The sequence below is a fragment of the Panicum hallii genome, chromosome 6 (assembly GCF_002211085.1).
Source record: "Panicum hallii strain FIL2 chromosome 6, PHallii_v3.1, whole genome shotgun sequence".
NCBI lineage: Eukaryota > Viridiplantae > Streptophyta > Magnoliopsida > Poales > Poaceae > Panicum > Panicum hallii.
Genome location: NC_038047.1, coordinates 31,938,279 through 31,956,095, shown reverse-complemented (window position 1 = coordinate 31,956,095; position 17,817 = coordinate 31,938,279). Strand labels below are relative to the sequence as shown.

General features: G+C 44.3%; 1 protein-coding gene across 3 annotated transcripts; it reads left to right on the top strand.

Moving 5' to 3' along the window:
- Nucleotides 1-400: 400 nt before the first annotated feature.
- LOC112897442 (putative methyltransferase NSUN6) lies at nt 401-9,819 on the top strand. 3 transcript variants are annotated; one of them, XR_003229669.1, is made up of 12 exons: nt 401-845; nt 1,557-1,881; nt 2,638-2,785; nt 2,976-3,113; nt 3,741-3,803; nt 4,295-4,416; nt 5,811-6,048; nt 6,514-6,735; nt 7,556-7,656; nt 8,175-8,256; nt 8,824-8,888; nt 9,189-9,343. XR_003229669.1 is itself a non-coding variant. In XM_025965731.1 (12 exons), exons 1-12 carry the CDS (start codon nt 442-444, stop codon nt 9,301-9,303), a joined length of 2,028 nt encoding a protein of 675 aa, XP_025821516.1. In that variant the 5' UTR covers nt 411-441; the 3' UTR covers nt 9,304-9,819. The 3 variants fall into 3 exon arrangements, 2 of the variants coding, with proteins under 2 accessions (XP_025821516.1, XP_025821517.1); XM_025965731.1 differs by having other exon boundaries at nt 411-845; nt 6,514-6,740; nt 9,189-9,819; XM_025965732.1 differs by having other exon boundaries at nt 415-845; nt 6,529-6,740; nt 9,189-9,819.
- The last annotated feature ends 7,998 nt before the right edge of the window (nt 9,820-17,817 follow it).

Sequence of the window (17,817 nt, the reverse complement as noted above, 5' to 3'; positions counted from 1 at the left end):
TTTCTGACGAGATGTAACAGAATGGTAAGTTCCGATAATACTTCAGTGGTATTTTACAGAACAAACTTTTCTTTTTTCTTTTAATAGTAGTCTATGGAAGTCATGATAGATGCTATGGAACAATTTTCCTATTCTCTTGGACCGTCTTCAATAGGTGATTCTATTCTCTTGGACCGTCTTCAACGGGTGATCCATAAGGGCACCCAAACCTAAAATGAGTCTCCGGTAGTACTGTTTCAGCATCCAATAGAGTACGTGTACAGGAGACCCATTCTGCGTGCCACGAGAGGCACAACTTAAATTTGAGTATCCTCTCCTCCAAAGATCTATTTGCAGAAAAGATTTTCTTTAAAATTTTATTGTTGGAGAAGACCAAAATGGGTACTAAACTGTTTACCTGTAGCGCTGTTCAAATGTGGAACATGTCGTATTTTAGGTGTTATGGTTAAAGATAGTCTCATGACCAGTTTTGGCTCCAAGGGCCAAAGCCCTGCAAAACCCCTGCCTCCCTCCCCGATTCCAGCCGCCAGCTCTGCGCGACTACGCCAGGCTTCCCCCCTTCAGCCGCCCCTCTTCCACAGCTCCACCCCTCGTCTCGTGCTCTCCATCTCGCCGCTTCCTCGCTCCCCATCACCGCCCCATCCGCCTTCGCCCCGCGGCCGGCCGCCGTCGCCGCGGATGGACTCCTCCTCCTCCTCCCCCTCTCCCTCGGCGGCGGCGGCGCCCGCCGCCGACGCGGGGCGGTACACGTTCAGCCCGAAGCTGCGGTGGCAGCCGGAAGTGGAGGAGTACTTCGCCGCCGCGTACGGCCGGGACCGCTTCGCCCGCATCTCCGAGGCCCTCGCGTGAGTGCAGCCCCGCCTGCTAGAGGCTGGCTCTGGCTTTGCCCCCTTCTCCCTGTCAGTTGGTTCCTGCTGATTCTAGGATCGCTGCATTTCCTTTTAGTCCAAGTTCTGGGGCAGTCTACCTTTTTAGTGTGATGTTCTAGAGGAGCAGCTCTGCAGATTAACAGCGAATTGTAGGATGGAACGGAGTCAAATGAAACGCTGATCCCAGCACATCCCAAGCTTAACAGCTAACACGCTCCACTCTTACTTACATCAGTCCATCCATTGGGCAGATAAAAGAATGAGTCAGAATTAGCAAGACGGATATATGGATATTTGAAAAATACTGGTTTTCAGGATCTAGGCAACGGACAACTAGGAGTAATTGCTCAAGATTTTAAATGTATTCCGGGTTGCATGCTGTTCAGCACATCCATCACATGGATATTTGCTGCCCTGCAGCTTTTTAGGCTTTCTAATATATGATTATGATCTGTGTCTTTGTACAAGTTAATCAAATGCATTATGCGTTCTATATATTTAATCAAATGCAGGCACTTGGGCTTGCTACATGCTTTTTCAGAAGTATGAAGTAGAATAAGTCTTAGTTAGTAGGTGCTTATTTAAGTAACTGATATCTGTTTAGGGAGCTTGTTCTGAACTTCCCTGCTAATTTTTAATCCATGACAACTATTACTGTTCTATGACTAACTATTGCTTCCTACTCAGGCATCCTTCTCGTTATTCTTGTATTCGTGTCAATACTCTTAAGTCTTCCACTGATGCTGTCATGCATAAACTTATGGACCTAGTATGTGAAAATGGGCTCTCTGATGGAATCAATGGCGTGGAGATTGTTGAGCAGAATGGTGGAGACCAACCACATGAACAGAGCTCCCTGGTCCAGAAGTGTCCCTACGCTGGCCTTGAAAACGTTTTGTTTGTTCAGGGATCAGGGCCGCATGTGTTGAATTATAATAGCCAACCAAACCAATCTGTTAAGGAAGTAATTGTAAGTCGAAAATGTGCAGAATCAGTTCTTCGAGGTGCCCAGGTATATTCTGTCTTTTCTAGCAAATGAGTCGAACGAGAGCCAGCCCTAAAAATAGGATGAGAACCTGCTACATTGTCATCAATTGTGATCTCAGAGGATGATATAAATCAACAAAAACTGATAGACATTTGGTGAAAGATGTCCTGAATTATCTCGTATAGTCGTATTTTATTAATTCCCTTCAACGTGTAATACAAACCATCAGATTCAGTCTGCACCATTCAGAGTGACACGTGCTGAACATTGTGTGCTCATTTCACTATTTGTGATTATTCACCACCAGATCTGTTCTAAATTATGATTCTGCTGGTCTTGAGAACGCAACCTTGATATTTTTGATAATTAAATTGCATCAAGATTCATGGGTATCGTCCATGGAAGAATCTTTGAGAAGGAAGACTGGAAGAGTAAACTTTAATCAATTAATTTCATTATGTTCTTTTTCTGTTTCACAAGCATATGTTATCAGGGAACACTTTTATATTCTGCTGTATTTGCTGAACAAGTTCACAGTGGTTATTATGTTGAACTTTAATAATCAAACTAGTTTGCTCTTTCTTTGGTTGGACATAGTAAAATTGAATTGAATGTGTAGTCCATGGTGCTAGACTGGATACTGTTTGAAACAGTTGCTATTTTTTCCTTTTTCATTTTTATTTTGAAATGTGGTCATATACCATCTACACAAGTTCATTGCTACTGGAAAATCTGTACTACTCATTTGATCCTTTTTCTCCAAATTTGCTTTGTCTTCAGGTGTTTGTCCCTGGTGTGTTAGCTTGTAGTTCACATGTTGAAAAGGGTGATAAGGTTGCAGTCTCAGTTGCTGTTGAGCAGCCTGTCAAGGATGGTGGGTGGGCTGTGGGTATAACACGAGGAACTGTTTTACAGGGATTGCAATCAGGCAAGCTTTTTTAATGGAAGTTTTAGTTCTTTTATACTTGTTAAATAAACTGATTTTGTTTCCTTTGTGACTTCTGAGTGTCCCTTGGCATAGATGGTTGCTCTGTGTTCTATTATTTCTATCTCATGCTGCAAGTTTTTTCCTTGATAAAAGATGGCATAATCATAAAGCTATATACTCCATGTTGCAGATGTACATTATGAAGAAAGGAAGGGTTTGTACATTGGTCAAGGGACTGCTGCAATGTCGAGATCTGGAATATTTCGTGTTCTTCATGGGATTGCAGTAGAGATGACTGAGAGAGTATACAAGCTCCCATCTTTCAATGGTATATCTGCATATTTCTTACATTTTTCAGATAATTTTCAGCAGCGTATATAAGCATCTTTCAGTGTATCACAGCAATCTGCATGAAAGACAGATACACCGCCTTACATTTTTAGTAATAAATTGATGACAAATTATATTGACCCTTGATTAGCAAACAATAGATTACCATTTATCTGAATGGTATTTATATCATTTCAACCTTTAGCTACAATTTGCGCAGCTAGCCAAGCTTGCCAAACAGCCTAGCATTGGTTCTTTGCCCCGCTGTTCTCTTGTGGCAGCTACCAAGGAATTACATCTGGATAAGCTCCGCTCCACCTCTTTTTCCAAAAAGAATAGAAACAGAGCATACCTTAAGTTTTGTTTGGGCTTCAGTTTCCATTAGAAGCAGACCCAAGAATCACTTCTGTAAAATGGTGTCAAATGTTGACACATGCTTAATTTTGTTACATGCATACCTACTTTTGAATTTTATCAATCTACTTTTCTCGTTAGCATTACCAAATCAATACCCTAATTGAGTTGATATAAATGCATCAACTACTGTATTGCACTATTCTTTGTCATATTATTTTTTTGTCGCTTCAAATCACTAAGCCTAATTATTCATTCATTTTGTCATTAGATGTGCTTGAAGGGGAGATATTTCTTCAAAACTTACCAAGTGTTGTGGCCGCTTGTGTCCTTGGTATGATTTTTTTTACAGATATTGAACATGCAGTACTTATTTAGATTGTGTTAGTTTAAACCCAGGTACTGAAGTATACAAAACTGATTATCATGACTAAGAAAATTGAATTAGCTGAACGGTTATTTAGAGGATGCTTCAAATAATATGAAGCACTCGTGATGAAACATGGAGACATGTGTATTCAACTTTTTTGTTTCTGGAACAAATTCCATGTTCAATTTGCAAATGTTAGAAGAGTTAATTGCATCTGTTGGCTTCTAGTCGAGAGAGAAACTAGGGCTTCCTTGAGTTTGCAGCTTTAACCAAAACCATTTGCTAAGTTGTTTTAAAAATCACATGATCTTGCTAGAAATAAACAGTTGAATCTTGGGCTGTAATGATGCTTACCTCTCTGCATTGATTCATTGTTGCATGTTGTACAATCCATTATTTTGTACTGCATCGCTAAAAGATTTTTGCCTGATCTCTATTGTGCGTCCCATTTATAGATCCTCAGCCAGGAGAGCGAATACTAGATATGTGTGCAGCTCCAGGAGGAAAAACAACAGCAATTGGTATCCTTATGAGGGACAAAGGAGAAGTTGTTGCCCTTGATAGATCTCACAATAAGGTGAATTATTCCTTTCAGATTAAACCAATATACCTGGATCAAGGTTTTGAGTCTCTTATAGCTTCACGAACGCATATATCCTTTCATAACAAAATGCTGGCTATAAGTGGTGCGTGCAGTTTTTTTTTTTTCTGTGCAACACTTATATGGTGTGCAGTTGGAGCAAGGGGCCTAACTCATTTGCATTCAACCTAGCTTAAATTTTGTTCAAGGGGTTAGGCAAACAAAGTTGATTGGTGAGGGTAGTAAAATGGATATTTTCCTATTATTTAGGGTGATTCACCCTTATAAACACACTTCAACCCTTCTTTGGGGCCTGTTTGGCATGGCTCCAACTCTACCTGGAGCAGCTCCACTCCAAAACTCCAGGTGGAGCTAGCTTTGGGTGGAGTTGGAGCTGTCTAGATGTGGTGTTTGGCTACAAGGGTGTTCTCAACTCCAAAAACATGATTTTCAAGGTGTATTGCCATTGTTGCCCTTGGTTCGCGGGACCCACACGTCATACGCTCTCCTCCTTACCGTCCTCCCACTCGTCGGAGTCCACCGCCGGGAGGAGCGCGGCGTGGCGGCCAAGCAGGCCTGAGTGGCGCGTCCCCATGGTCCTGCATCATAGGGCGTTGAAGAGCTGGAGTGACGGAGGCGCCCCCGACAACGGCTCCTAGAGGAGGTGGAGCGCGGAGTCGGCGCCGGAGGTGAGGTAGAGTGGTTTGGCGAGGATGGATGGCATGAGCCTCGCCAGCCGGCGGCAGCGGAGGAGCGGGCCGAGGAGAGGAGGTACCGAGCAGCGTTTGGGGAGGGCGGGGTGGTGCAGCCGGGGAGGAAGGGGCCGCCGCCGGCGGTGGCGGCGAGCTGCGTGGAGGAGAGGGCGGGTGGTGCGGCTAGGGAGGAAGGGACACCGATGGCGGTGGTGGCGAGCTGCGAGGAGGAGGGGACAAGGTGGCGCGACTGGGGATGGCGAGCCGCTGGCAGCGGCGGCGGGGAGGGCGGGCAGCAGGGGAGGAAGGTGTGGGCAGGGAGGCACGGGGGAAGAAAAAAAAGAAAGATTGAAACTTTTTTTTTTAAGCAGTGGCAATGGTGGGTAATTAGCCCAGAACTCCACGTCTAGGTCCATATTCGAGCTTTCTGGAGTTGCAAAAGAGGTGCTCCAAAACTCCAAGTTTATTTGAACTACAACTCCAGAGTTTTGGAGCTCCATGGAGTTTTGGAGTTGGGGTGTTTGGCTAGAAAATTGGCTGGAGTTGGTGGAGTTCAGCTCCAAACCCATGCCAAACATGCCCTTAATGCAATGACATGCAGATGTCCTGCATGTTTGTTCGAAAAAGTTATCCTGCATGTTTAAGAAAAGATTTTGTAATTGTACCTCTCTAACTTTCTAACATGAAAGTAGATTCCAGGTGATGGATATTCTGAAGTTGGCTTCAGAGATGGATTTGAATTGTATTAAAGCTTATAAACTTGATGCCCTCAAATCTGTACGGAAGACTGAAGAGGCAACAATTGTTGAGATGGTTAATAGTCACTGTGAAGCAATTAAGACACTGGCAGAGGACTCTGGCCCTTGCCATGTCACAGTAGATGGCACGGCTACTAATGTAAATGAAGAGAGCTCAACAACAACAGTGGTGCAGTCTGGTAAGGAGCATGCAAATTTGCACCCATTCTTTGTATGATTTTCATCATTATGCCAGCTCATGCATTATGCTTCTGAGTCCTTATGGGAGACTCTTGCTCAGTTTGCAAGTGTTGGAGATCTGATCTTGTTTAAAGTGTGGGCATTCTTGAACAGTGACTGCGAATATACTTCATTTTAGGATTTTTGTTAGTAAAACATTTTTTAGTATCAGTGTATAAAATGATGCATAGATTCAGAAATCACAACATATTTTTGATGTTAAAAATATTCAGGATGAAGACTATTTCAATAGTACGCAATTCATTCTACTTAAAATAATATCATAAAAATTGCTACTCAAAGTATTGTGGCAGTTTCTATGTCCTAAACAACTTCTATTTGGAATGAGGAGTAAAAAGTCTGATTATTACACAACCTGTAGACTAGACCACTCTAGATGAAGTGTTTTCCTGATACAGAAACAGAACAACTTTTTTCAGTAGATGAACAAAACCCAGAACCAAAAAGATATGTTAGCAAGGCTGAACTCAGGAAGAATTTAAGGCGGATGAAGAATGGACCAGGAAGAAATAATTGCTCTGGTGGTAGAGTTGAAAAGTCAAAGGGATTTTTTCCTAACAGCTTCGATCGTGTCCTCCTTGATGCTCCATGCTCTGCACTTGGCTTGAGACCTCGGCTCTTTGCTGGTGAGGTAAGTTTCACCTAATTTAGTGACTCAGTGCATGAGGTCCTTCAAATTTCACTTCTGCATTTTCTCCCTTTGTATGTTCATCCTATGTAAACAAGAAGCGATGAAAAGTCAGAAAAAAACAATAACTCCTGGTCCTACACCTACTATCTTTTATATTAGCAAGAACCTTACATGCTTGAGATCTGATCAAGCTCCATGGGACTGTTTCAACAATTATGGTGTCCAAATTTAAAGTACATAGTACATATAGACTCAGGAACAATGAAAACATAAGGGTGAACATTGTAGGGATGCTATGTTTAATTAGTGTTTACTGGATATAATGGGAGTTAGTTCCATTCTTCTTAGAAAAGACTTGGATTTCTTCATAAATTAAAATATTGGGCTCATTGTTCATGGTCAGTGTTTTGTGTTGTGAATTTAGAATGTTGAGAAAAACATGGTGATTGGAGAGTGGATGGTGCCACTATTTTGCCCACCTGGAAAGCAACCAACTCCTGTAGCAGTACATGATATGCACTATTGCAGTAGCCTTTAAATAATATTAAAATTTAACATTCTCTTATGATACTCTTCAGAATATTATTTAATCCGTTGTCTATCTACTTTCACCTGGATTTATGAAACTCCTGAATATAATTTTTTTTGGGGGGCAAGCATTTCATGAGGACAAGGATTTTTCAAATTGAGCTTGACATGTCATCTGTTCTGGTTAATAGCTTGATGTGCATCTGCATGCACCTTGACACCTTAGAATATTTGCTTGTACCATGACATGGAAGTTTCTTTTTTTCATATGCCTTGCACTCTGACAGGAAACTCTAGAGTCACTGAAAACTCATGCAAAGTATCAGAGGAGAATGTTTGATCAAGCTGTCAAGCTAGTTAGCCCAGGTGGGGTGATTGTTTATTCAACGTGAGTTTCTGTTCAACTTTTATACTTCATTTGTGGTAGAAGACTAAAAAGAACTTGTGCAAGTAGTTATTTTAGCTGGTAGCTGGGCAACCAATGGTGATAAGGTCACATTTTTTGTTTGTCCAAAAATTGAACATAAAGAACAGGCACATGATACTACAGTGCAGGTAGTGATTTATCGCCCGAAGTTCATCTTAATTGCTGCATGAATACCAGACATAACTCTAGTCATAGATTTACGTTTTGCCGTTACCCATGTAGTGAAACAACTAACTAGTTCCATGTTGATATATTTTAGTGACTATCCTTGATTGCCATTCGATCGAAGAACTTAGTATTAATTCTAGTTTGTGCACAAATGACTAATTTACATTGTTATCCATCTGTTATCTCACTATCTGCATGCCATACAACATACTGGTACTGTGGTATATGTGGCCTACAATTCAAAGGAGAAACATGAGAGCTCAGTGAATATTCTGTTTATTGGTACTTCTCTCTTTTTTTCATCTTTGCAGGTGTACTATAAATCCAGGAGAGAATGAGGCCTTGGTGAGATATGCATTGGATACCTACAAGTTTCTGTCACTGGTATCACAGGTAAGTTCCATTATTTGCAAGATAGGCTGGGCGATGGAGCACTGGATTAATTTGTACATTGCTCAAACGTTTCATCACTATTGTCATAAACTACATCATGACTCAGGTAGTGGAAAGTAGATTGCAAAATAAGAAAGCAAAAATTAATAAAGCTGTACTCCATTGAAGAAAAAAAAAAGAAAGCCTAGACCTCAGGGGAAGACATTCCCCTGGCATAGCCTTAAGAAGGTTACCAGGCTTCAAACGTGGGCTGGGATGGGTGTTTCAGTGACCCCCCAGAGATACCACTCTAGCCAGTATAACTCGAGACAAGCTGGTCATAGATTACAAAACTATGTGATATATACCTGCTTAATCTTTTTTTTTTCAAACTGTGCAACAAGGCTGAGTTGCCGAGGAACTTGATTTGATAGTTTTAAACCAATAACATGCCACTTTAGAATAAAATCTTGTCATTTGGTAGATCTCCGGTCCGGTCTTCACATTATTGTTTAAAAGCTGTATTGTGTTCGCTATTTGTTCCAGATTACTAAAATTTTCCCACATCACTTTCATTATTTTTTTCAGCACCCAAAAGTTGGAGGGCCTGGTATTGTTGGTTCGTGTGAGCTATTCAACAAGACATATACCGAGTAAGATTGTTGTTTAATTTGTTGGGAATTCATAGTCACAATCCCATTTGATTATAATGTTAATTATTGGCAACTGCCCCTAAAAATTGGACTAGGATAGTTCATGTACTTGCTGGTAATCTAGCAATTTTCAGTCAACTAACTGGTCTGGATTGTTCTCAGGGTGCATCCTGAGTACTTTTATTTTTGTCCAAGCTGGACAGATATTTCTTCTGTAATGAATACAATCCAAATTTCAACTTCATACGCAGCTTACTGAAATTTGCTCTTCTAACTCTGAAAAAAAAATTGCCTGTATAGGAAATGGTTGACAGAGCATGAAGCTGAACTTGTTCAGAGGTTCGATCCATCGTCACCAGTGGATACCATTGGTTTCTTCATTGCAAAATTTAATGTTGGAGAGAAAGAGGTCTAATTGGACGAGATAGAAGTATTTATGCATCCGACTTCAAATGCTTGACTGCTGCAAACTCATGGCATGGATGTTAGCTTTCGGCTTCCTGCCAAGTAGATGATGTCTGGCAAGGACCAAGAGCATATTTTCGGACGATAGATTATACGGCTATACCCATGGAGGGGACTGCCAGCTCTAACCTACTGAAATTTTGCCAGGTGTTCAAAATTCACTTCTGTTCGAGGAACTATTGTTCTTTACGATGAGATGATGAGGTGACTAAGATTTCAAATATTTTGACATGATACTGATACATTGTCGGCGTTTGAGCCACCGGATTACGTTGAGCGTTGGCGTAGAAGGGAAGACGATGTAACATCTAAAGTCCAAAAGAGGTGACTGTAACCGAATTTTTGGACTTTCCATATGAAAAATGTAAATGTCACTCCCTCTGCTTCATAATACTCTCTTCATTTCGAATTGTATGTCGTTTTTGCAAATCTAGATACGTAAATTTAAAACTTCTTTTTGTCTTTAGCCATCAATTACTAAACATTTGTATAGTTTAACATTTTTAAATTATGTTTTTAGACGCACCACGAGAAATATATTAAGAATATGTAGTGTGTGTATTGTTGAATTATACGAGCGTTCCTATAAACTGATAATCAAAGATATTTTCTATTTGACTTGCAACAAAGCTAGAATGGACTATATTTTTAAACGGAGGGTGTAGCTTTTTATATACACATGCACAGCTCAAACTGTGCAATCTGGAGTGATGAGTTTCCAATGTTGCATGGAGATGGAAGACCGCACCAGCTCCATCCGATTTTGAGCTTCGAGAACATTGAAATTTGAAGGCTGTTGGAAATTCTAATAAGTGAGCTGCCGCACAGATCAATGCACTTCCTGGGGCCAGTGGGCTAAATCATGTGCTGAGGCCTGCCAGCTCGGCCCATCCAGACCACCTCCACTTCCCTCTACCTCGATTGTCCCCACCTGATCTGACATCCACCTTCAAGCACTGTGGCTCCGGCAACGGATCCGCACGGCCACCTCAAGCCAAGGATCCATCCACTCCATCACCTGGTTCCTTGGTAAACCCTCCGCTCCTCCTCAAACTATCTTCTCAACCCCTTTGTGTTCTGTTACGACACGTGATCTGAGCAGTCAAACATTCCGGCAAGAATTTGTCATGATGGTTCCCCCATTACCCATCCGGCGAAATTAGGAATGGCCGCGGGATGGCGCTCTTTTCGCATCCGCCCACCATGGGAGCCTTGAGTTTGAATTTCATTCCCATTTTTGCTTCGCGGTTCCATCCTTTTTGTTTGCCTGTCCAAATTGGGGTGGTTCACCACTGTTGCCCAAATCTGCTCCTTGTCCTTCGAGTTGCCCAGTTTATCTCGTCAGGACTGTTGTAATAAATATTCATATAGCAGCAAATTAATTTCGCATGGAGGGGACTGCCAGCTCTTACCCCCTTAAATTTTTCTAGGTGTTCAAAATTCACTTTTGTTCGAGGAACCATTGTTCATTACGATGAGATGATGAGGTGACTAAGATTTCAAATATTTTGACACGATAATGATATATTGTCGGCGTTTGAGCCACCAGATTACATTGAGCATTGGCGTGGAAGGAAAGATGATGTAACATCTAAAGTCTAAAAGAGGTGATTGTAACCGAATTTTTGGACTTTCCATATGAAAAATGTAAATATCACTCCCTCCGCTTCATAATAATCCCTTCATTCCGAATTGTAGGTCGTTTTGGCAAATCTAGACACGTAGATTTAAAACTTCCTTTTGTCTTTAGCCATCAATTACTAAACATTTGTATAGTTTATGTTTTTAGACGCACCACGAGAAATATGTTAAGAATATGTAGTGTGTGTATTGTTGAATTATACGAGTTCCTATAAACTGATAATCAAAGATATGTTCTATTTGACTTGCAACAAAGCTAGAATGGACTATACTTTTAAACGGAGGGTGTAGCTTTTTATATACACATGCACAGCTCAAACTGTGCAATCTGGAGTGACGCGTTTCCAATGTTGCATGGAGACAGAAGACGGCACAAGCTCCATCCGACTTCGAGCTTCGAGAACATTGAAATTTGAAGGCCGTTGGAAATTCCAATAAGTGAGCCGCCACATAGGTCAATGCACTTCCTGGGCCTAGTGGGCTAAATCATGTGCTGAGGCCCGCCCGCTCAGCCCATCCAGACCACCTCCACTTCCCTACCCTTCTCTGCCTCGATTGTCCCCACCCGATCCGACATCCTCCTTCGGCCACGCGGCTCCGGCAGCGGATCCGCACGGCCACCTCAAGCCGAGGATCCATCTACTCCATCACCTAGTTCCTCGGTAAACCCTCCACTCCTCCGCGTTCTGTCTTCTCAACTCCTTGTGTTCTGTTACCACGCGTGATCTGAGCAGTTAAACGTTCCGGTGAGATTCCGTCCTGATAGTTCCCCGTTACCCGTCCGGTGAAATCAGGAATGGCTGCGGAATGGCGCTCTTTTCGCATCGGCCCACCATGGGTGTAACATCCCGAAATTTTTTCGGAATGTTATAAGTTCAAAAAAATGTGAGTTTTCAAAAACTTTTCATGTACGTGCTAATAGCTAGAATTCCATATAAGTTTGACCTCTCTCTATCCCAAATTCTTAGTAATACTAAATGAATTTGAGATAAGGATCATAATGTTAGTGTGAAATGATTTGAAGTTATTGGGATTTAATTGAATCTACCACGTTCCAATGTTATTTGAATGGTTTTGTTTGAAATTATGTGGAAATTAATTTGAATTGAGCCATTCAAATTAATTTCAAAAGCTAACTCAAACCTCCCTAACCTAAAACCTCCGCCTAGCCCAGCCTGGCCATTTTCAGCCTGCACCCCCACGGCAACCCAGCACCGGCCCTAGGCCGACACAACCCACACCGGCCCATTAGCACCCGTCGCCAAGCCAGCCCGCACACAGCCCAACCCAGCTCAGCTACCCCGCCGCCCGCACACACCACACGGCCCCTACCCCCTTCGTCTGCCGAGCCGCTGATAGGCCGACCCCACCTATCATCTTTTTTCCTCACCTCGCAACGCCGCCCACACCTCTGCCCTGCTCGCGTCACCCGCTCCGCCCCGCGCCGCGTCGCCCCTGCTCTATGACAAAAGAGCGCAACCGCCCAGCCCCGCCTCGCTTGACCCCCCTAGGAACCCTAGACCATGCGTGGGAGGCCGCTGGATGCCCGCCATGTAACCCCCACGCGCACCGAGCCCAGCCATCCATCCTCGACATTCGTGCCTGCATCAAGCCCGACAGCTACCTATTAAGCACCCCAATCTAGGGCTTCTCCCCTTACCCCCGCCACGAACAGAGACGAGAGAGTCGAGGAAGAGAGAAGAGGAAGGAGGGAGGAGCCAGCGCCACCGCACCTGGAGGGGAGCACGAGGAGGAGAAGGAGCATCACGGGAACTCCGTCGCGACTGCGCCCGTACGACTCCACCAACGAAGCTGGGCAGCACGGCACGGCCTCGACCCCTCACTGCTTCGCCTTGCTGCCGCACCGAGCATCTTCTTCCCTAGACCCGACCGGTGGGCGCCGCCGCCCGCTCCGCGTCGCCCTCCTACTGCCGGCCTCTGCGCCGATAAACCTTCCCTAGCGCAGCCCTAGGACCACCCGGCCTTCGTGCTGTCGTTTTGTGCAGAGACTATCGCCCCGCCTTGCCGCCGTTGGCACGCCGCCGCGGGCCTGGGGCACCAGAACCCCCGCACGCGCGTGCGCTGCCTTGCCCAGGCCAAAAGGCCTTGCCTTTCTCCTAGCCGAGCCATGCTTGAGCCTTGCCAGCCGCGCCATGGATTCCCCGTGCGCGGTCACCACTGGAACACCGCCACGATGTCGTGTTCACATTGCGGCCAGGCCAGTGCGGCCTTCCGACGAACACCTCATGGACACTCGCCCAAGCACACACCCACTACACACACGCACACACGCACACGTAGCTGCCGCACCGGATCCGGCCGCCACACCAGATCCCACGCCCGCTGAGGATCGGGTCCCGCCCGTCAGCGCGGGGCCACACCATTGACCCACAAGCCTGGTAAGCTAGTGAGTGAGAGAGGGGAGAGGGAGGAGACGCATCGTGGGTCGCGCCTGACGCCCCGAGCTGAGCCATGCGCCGGCCCATTGAATCACGAGCCAAGTCGGCCTGCTTAGCCAAATCATAGCCCGAGCTGGTCTGCCGAGCCGTAGGCCGAGCTGACCCGTTCGAGTTGAGCCAAACGGAGTTGGGCCTTGAGCCAGCCCAACTGCTTTCGGCCCATGATCCCGAGTTGTGTCCATTCCCTTTTCTTTTACCCGGCCTGACCGAGGGCCCTACCTGCCAGCCTCGGGGTGAGGCTAACCGGTGGGTCCCACTGATATTTGACCCAATTGACCGTTGACCGGTCAGCGTTTACCGTTCAATGCTGACGTCAGTAGGGCCCACTACTGACGTCAGCAGGTATTGACCCCTGGTGACCTCATGGTGACGTCGGTAGGCCACGTGGCACACTCTGGTGCTGCCACGTGTCACTGTTGTATGTTTTCCTTTTTCAATAATTTTTTATTAATTTTAGAAATAGGTTTTTTCCTAGAAAATTCATAATAAATCAATCGCACATCCAAAAATTATGAAACCAGTTTTATAATTCTTCTAAAATCATGAACTACCCGTTAGAACAGGACTTATTGTGATTTGGGTCTTATTTGGTAACTTTTTGTGCATTTTGCATTTTGGTCCTTGCCCTTACTCGTAATTACGAGTAGGACCCGACTACGAGGAGCTGATCGACGGCCAGGACTACCCGGAGACCTAGGAGGACTACGTAGAACCGCTAGGTTCACGCCCATCTCCGATTTAAATACCTATTATACATTGCTTGCTAGATACGCTAATGCTCCTTGATTTGATGCGTCGAAATGAAACTGCATAGCCTATTTATTTTTCTGAATTCTTTGCTATCCCATACACTTGATATATATGGAATGCCTTGCTATGCCTTGCATGTGTGTGGGAATGGATGATTAGTCTTAGCGTGAGTGGAGCTACACCTCTAAGGAGTTGGTGCATAGAGCTTTCTAGCCGCGAGCGAGCAAACTTAACTCGATCTTGGATCGAGGGCTTGGGGTGTGTATCTTGGCACACTCTACAGAGTACCTGTGGTGGGTACAACTTTGTGGTTACTTGGTTGAGGAGTTGGGGCACTCGTAATGGGTGCAGTTGCGGACCATTGCGGTGGAGAAGCATGTGACGAAGATACTCGCTTCGGCGATTGAGGACTGGGTGAGAGTAACTATGATTAGTGGGACTATGTTAAGCATACACACCACTTACCCATTATGAGGATGGGCCGGTCCGGGGCTAACAAGTACGGTACCAAGCCGGTAGGAGGATCGAGTATCGGTGCAGAGGGACAAGGTGCTGACCTCACATCCCCCGGGACGCAAGGGAGGCTTCATAGTCCCGAGGCGACCTCTTGCGGGAGGATGCGCCCAAGACCCGGGAAGCCGGATGGCACCGAGGCTAGTAGTTTCTGTTTCAGAAAGACCAGTGTCTCGTCGTCCAGTTGGCTGATCCCCGGCTGGCTTCCATTCCAGTGGGTCCAGGTGTACAACCCTCGAAGGGTGAAAACTATACGTATAGCCGCATCCTCGATCATGGACAACCCTACTATTCTGTTGCTCTTATTATATTGGTCTTATTAGGCAGTGCTACACATATTTTCTACCTCCCTCTAGTGATGACTTCCTACCTAGGGCAGTTGAGGTGCGAGGAGCGGGAGTCCTCGCACCAACTTGGTAGTTTTGGAAGGTGTGTGTTGAACCGGGAGTCCGGGATGCCGGAGTGGCCCGAGTTCGAAGTTTGGTGGATGTTATACTTGGTGATGCGTATGCATAGGAAACCCCAGCTTATCTTCTTGAACTTTTGTTATACCCTTAGCATAGTCCACTTTAAAGCTTGCATACGGATGGTGATGTGGACCTATCCCATTTCTTGGGGATAGATTGGTTCGATGCAGGATCCGACCCAGAGTTCGACCCCAACGATGACGGTTGGTATGATTGAAGCCCGTGCTACGCTCGAGTTTGCCCGTGGAGGGGATTCCAGTAGATGAAGGATGGGCCAAAAGCCTAGCTACCGTTTTCAATTTACTGTCTGTTCGCTTTAGCCCAAGAGGCTTGTAGTGAATCTCGTATTATGGATCTTTCGCTTTAGCCCAAGAGACTTGTAATGAACCTCGTATTACAGATCTTATGAATTTATGTAATAATTAAATCCATATCTGACCTTATGCAAAGTATGACTATGATATTATGTCCGAAACGAGTTCTGTATGTGATAGCGCTTGATCCAGGGACCATCACAATAATACAGGGAGTCGGATTCTCGATTTGGAAATCCGGTTCGTTTCAATGGGAGCCCCAAGTTCGATTTTTTTTTCCCATTTTTGCTTCGCGGTTCCGTCCTTTTTGGTTGCCTGTCCAAATTGGGGCGCTTCACCGCTACTGCCCAAATCTGCTCCTTGTCCTTCGAGTTGCCAGTTGATCTCGTCAGGACGGTTGTTATTAATATTCATGTAGCAGCAAATTAATTTCACATGGAGGGGACTGCCAGCTCTTACCCCCTGAAATTTTGCCAGATGTTCAAAATTCACTTTTGTTTGAGGAACCATTGTTCATTCCAATGAGATGATAAGGCGACTAAGATTTCAAATATTTTGACATGATAGTAATACATTGTCAGCGTTTCAGCCACCAGTTGATAGTAATAAATGTCACTCCCTCCGCTTCATAATACTCTCTTCATTTCGAATTGTATGTCGTTTTTGCAAATCTAGATACGTAAATTTAAAACTTCTTTTTGTCTTTAGCCATCAATTACTAAACATTTGTATAGTTTAACATTTTTAAATTATGTTTTTAGACGCACCACGAGAAATATATTAAGAATATGTAGTGTGTGTATTGTTGAATTATACGAGCGTTCCTATAAACTGATAATCAAAGATATTTTCTATTTGACTTGCAACAAAGCTAGAATGGACTATATTTTTAAACGGAGGGTGTAGCTTTTTATATACACATGCACAGCTCAAACTGTGCAATCTGGAGTGATGAGTTTCCAATATTGCGTGGAGATGGAAGACCGCACCAGCTCCATCCGACTTCGAGCTTCGAGAACATTGAAATTTGAAGGCTGTTGGAAATTCTAATAAGTGAGCCGCCGCACAGATCAATGCACTTCCTGACTTCCTGGGGCCAGTGGGCTAAATCATGTGCTGAGGCCTGCCAGCTCGGCCCATCCAGACCACCTCCACTTCCCTCTGCCTCGATTGTCCCCACCTGATCTGACATCCACCTTCAAGCACGGCGGCTCCGGCAACGGATCCGCACGGCCACCTCAAGCCAGGGATCCATCCACTCCATCACCTGGTTTCTTGGTAAACCATCCACTCCACCGCGTTGTCTTCTCAACCCCTTGTATTCTGTTACCACGTGTGATTTGAGCAGTCAAACGTTCCGGCGAGATTCCGTCCCGATAGTCCTCCATTATCCGTCCGATGAAATTAGGAATGGCCGCGGGATGGAGCTCTTTTCTCAGCCGCCCACCAATGGAGCCTCGAGTTCGAATTTTTTTTTCCATTTTTGCTTTGCGGTTCCGTCCTTTTTGGCTGCCTGTCCAAATTGGGGCGCTTCACTGCTACTGCCCAAATATGCTCCTTGTCCTTCAAGTTGCCCAGCTCATCTCGTCAGGACTGTTGTTATTAATATTCATGTAGTAGCAAATTAATGTTGCATGGAGGGGACTTCCCTTACCCCCTGAAATTTTCGCCAGATGTTCAAAATTCACTTTTGTTCGAGGAACCATTGTTTATTACGATGAGATGATGAGGCGACTAAGATTTCAAATATTTGGACATGATACTGATACATTATCGGCGTTTGAGCCACCAGATTACGTTGAGCATTGGCGTGGAAGAGAAGATGATGCAACATCTAAAGTCTAAAAGAGGTGATTGTAATCGAATTTTTGGACTTTCCATATAAAAAATGTAAATGTCACTCCCTCCGCTCCATAATACTCCCTTCATTTCGAATTGTAGGTTGTTTTGACAAATTTAAATATTTAGATTTAAAACTTTTTTTTATCTTTATCCATCAATTACTAAATATTTGTATAGTTTAACATTTTTGAATTATATTTTTAGATGCACCATAAAAAATATGTTAGAATATGTAATTAGGTCCTTTTTGATTGCATGTCCAGATTGGGGCGCTTCACCGCTGCTGCCTAAATCTGCTCCTTATCCTTCGAGTTTCCCTATTTATCTTATCAGGACTGTTGTTATTAATATTTATGTAGCAGTAAATTAATTTTGCATTTTTCTTCATCCATCGTGGCTGTAGTGCATCAATAGATGTAGCTTACTCGCAATGTTGGTTCATGGCTCTAAATTCCTCCAACGCGTTCCCGAGCCCGCT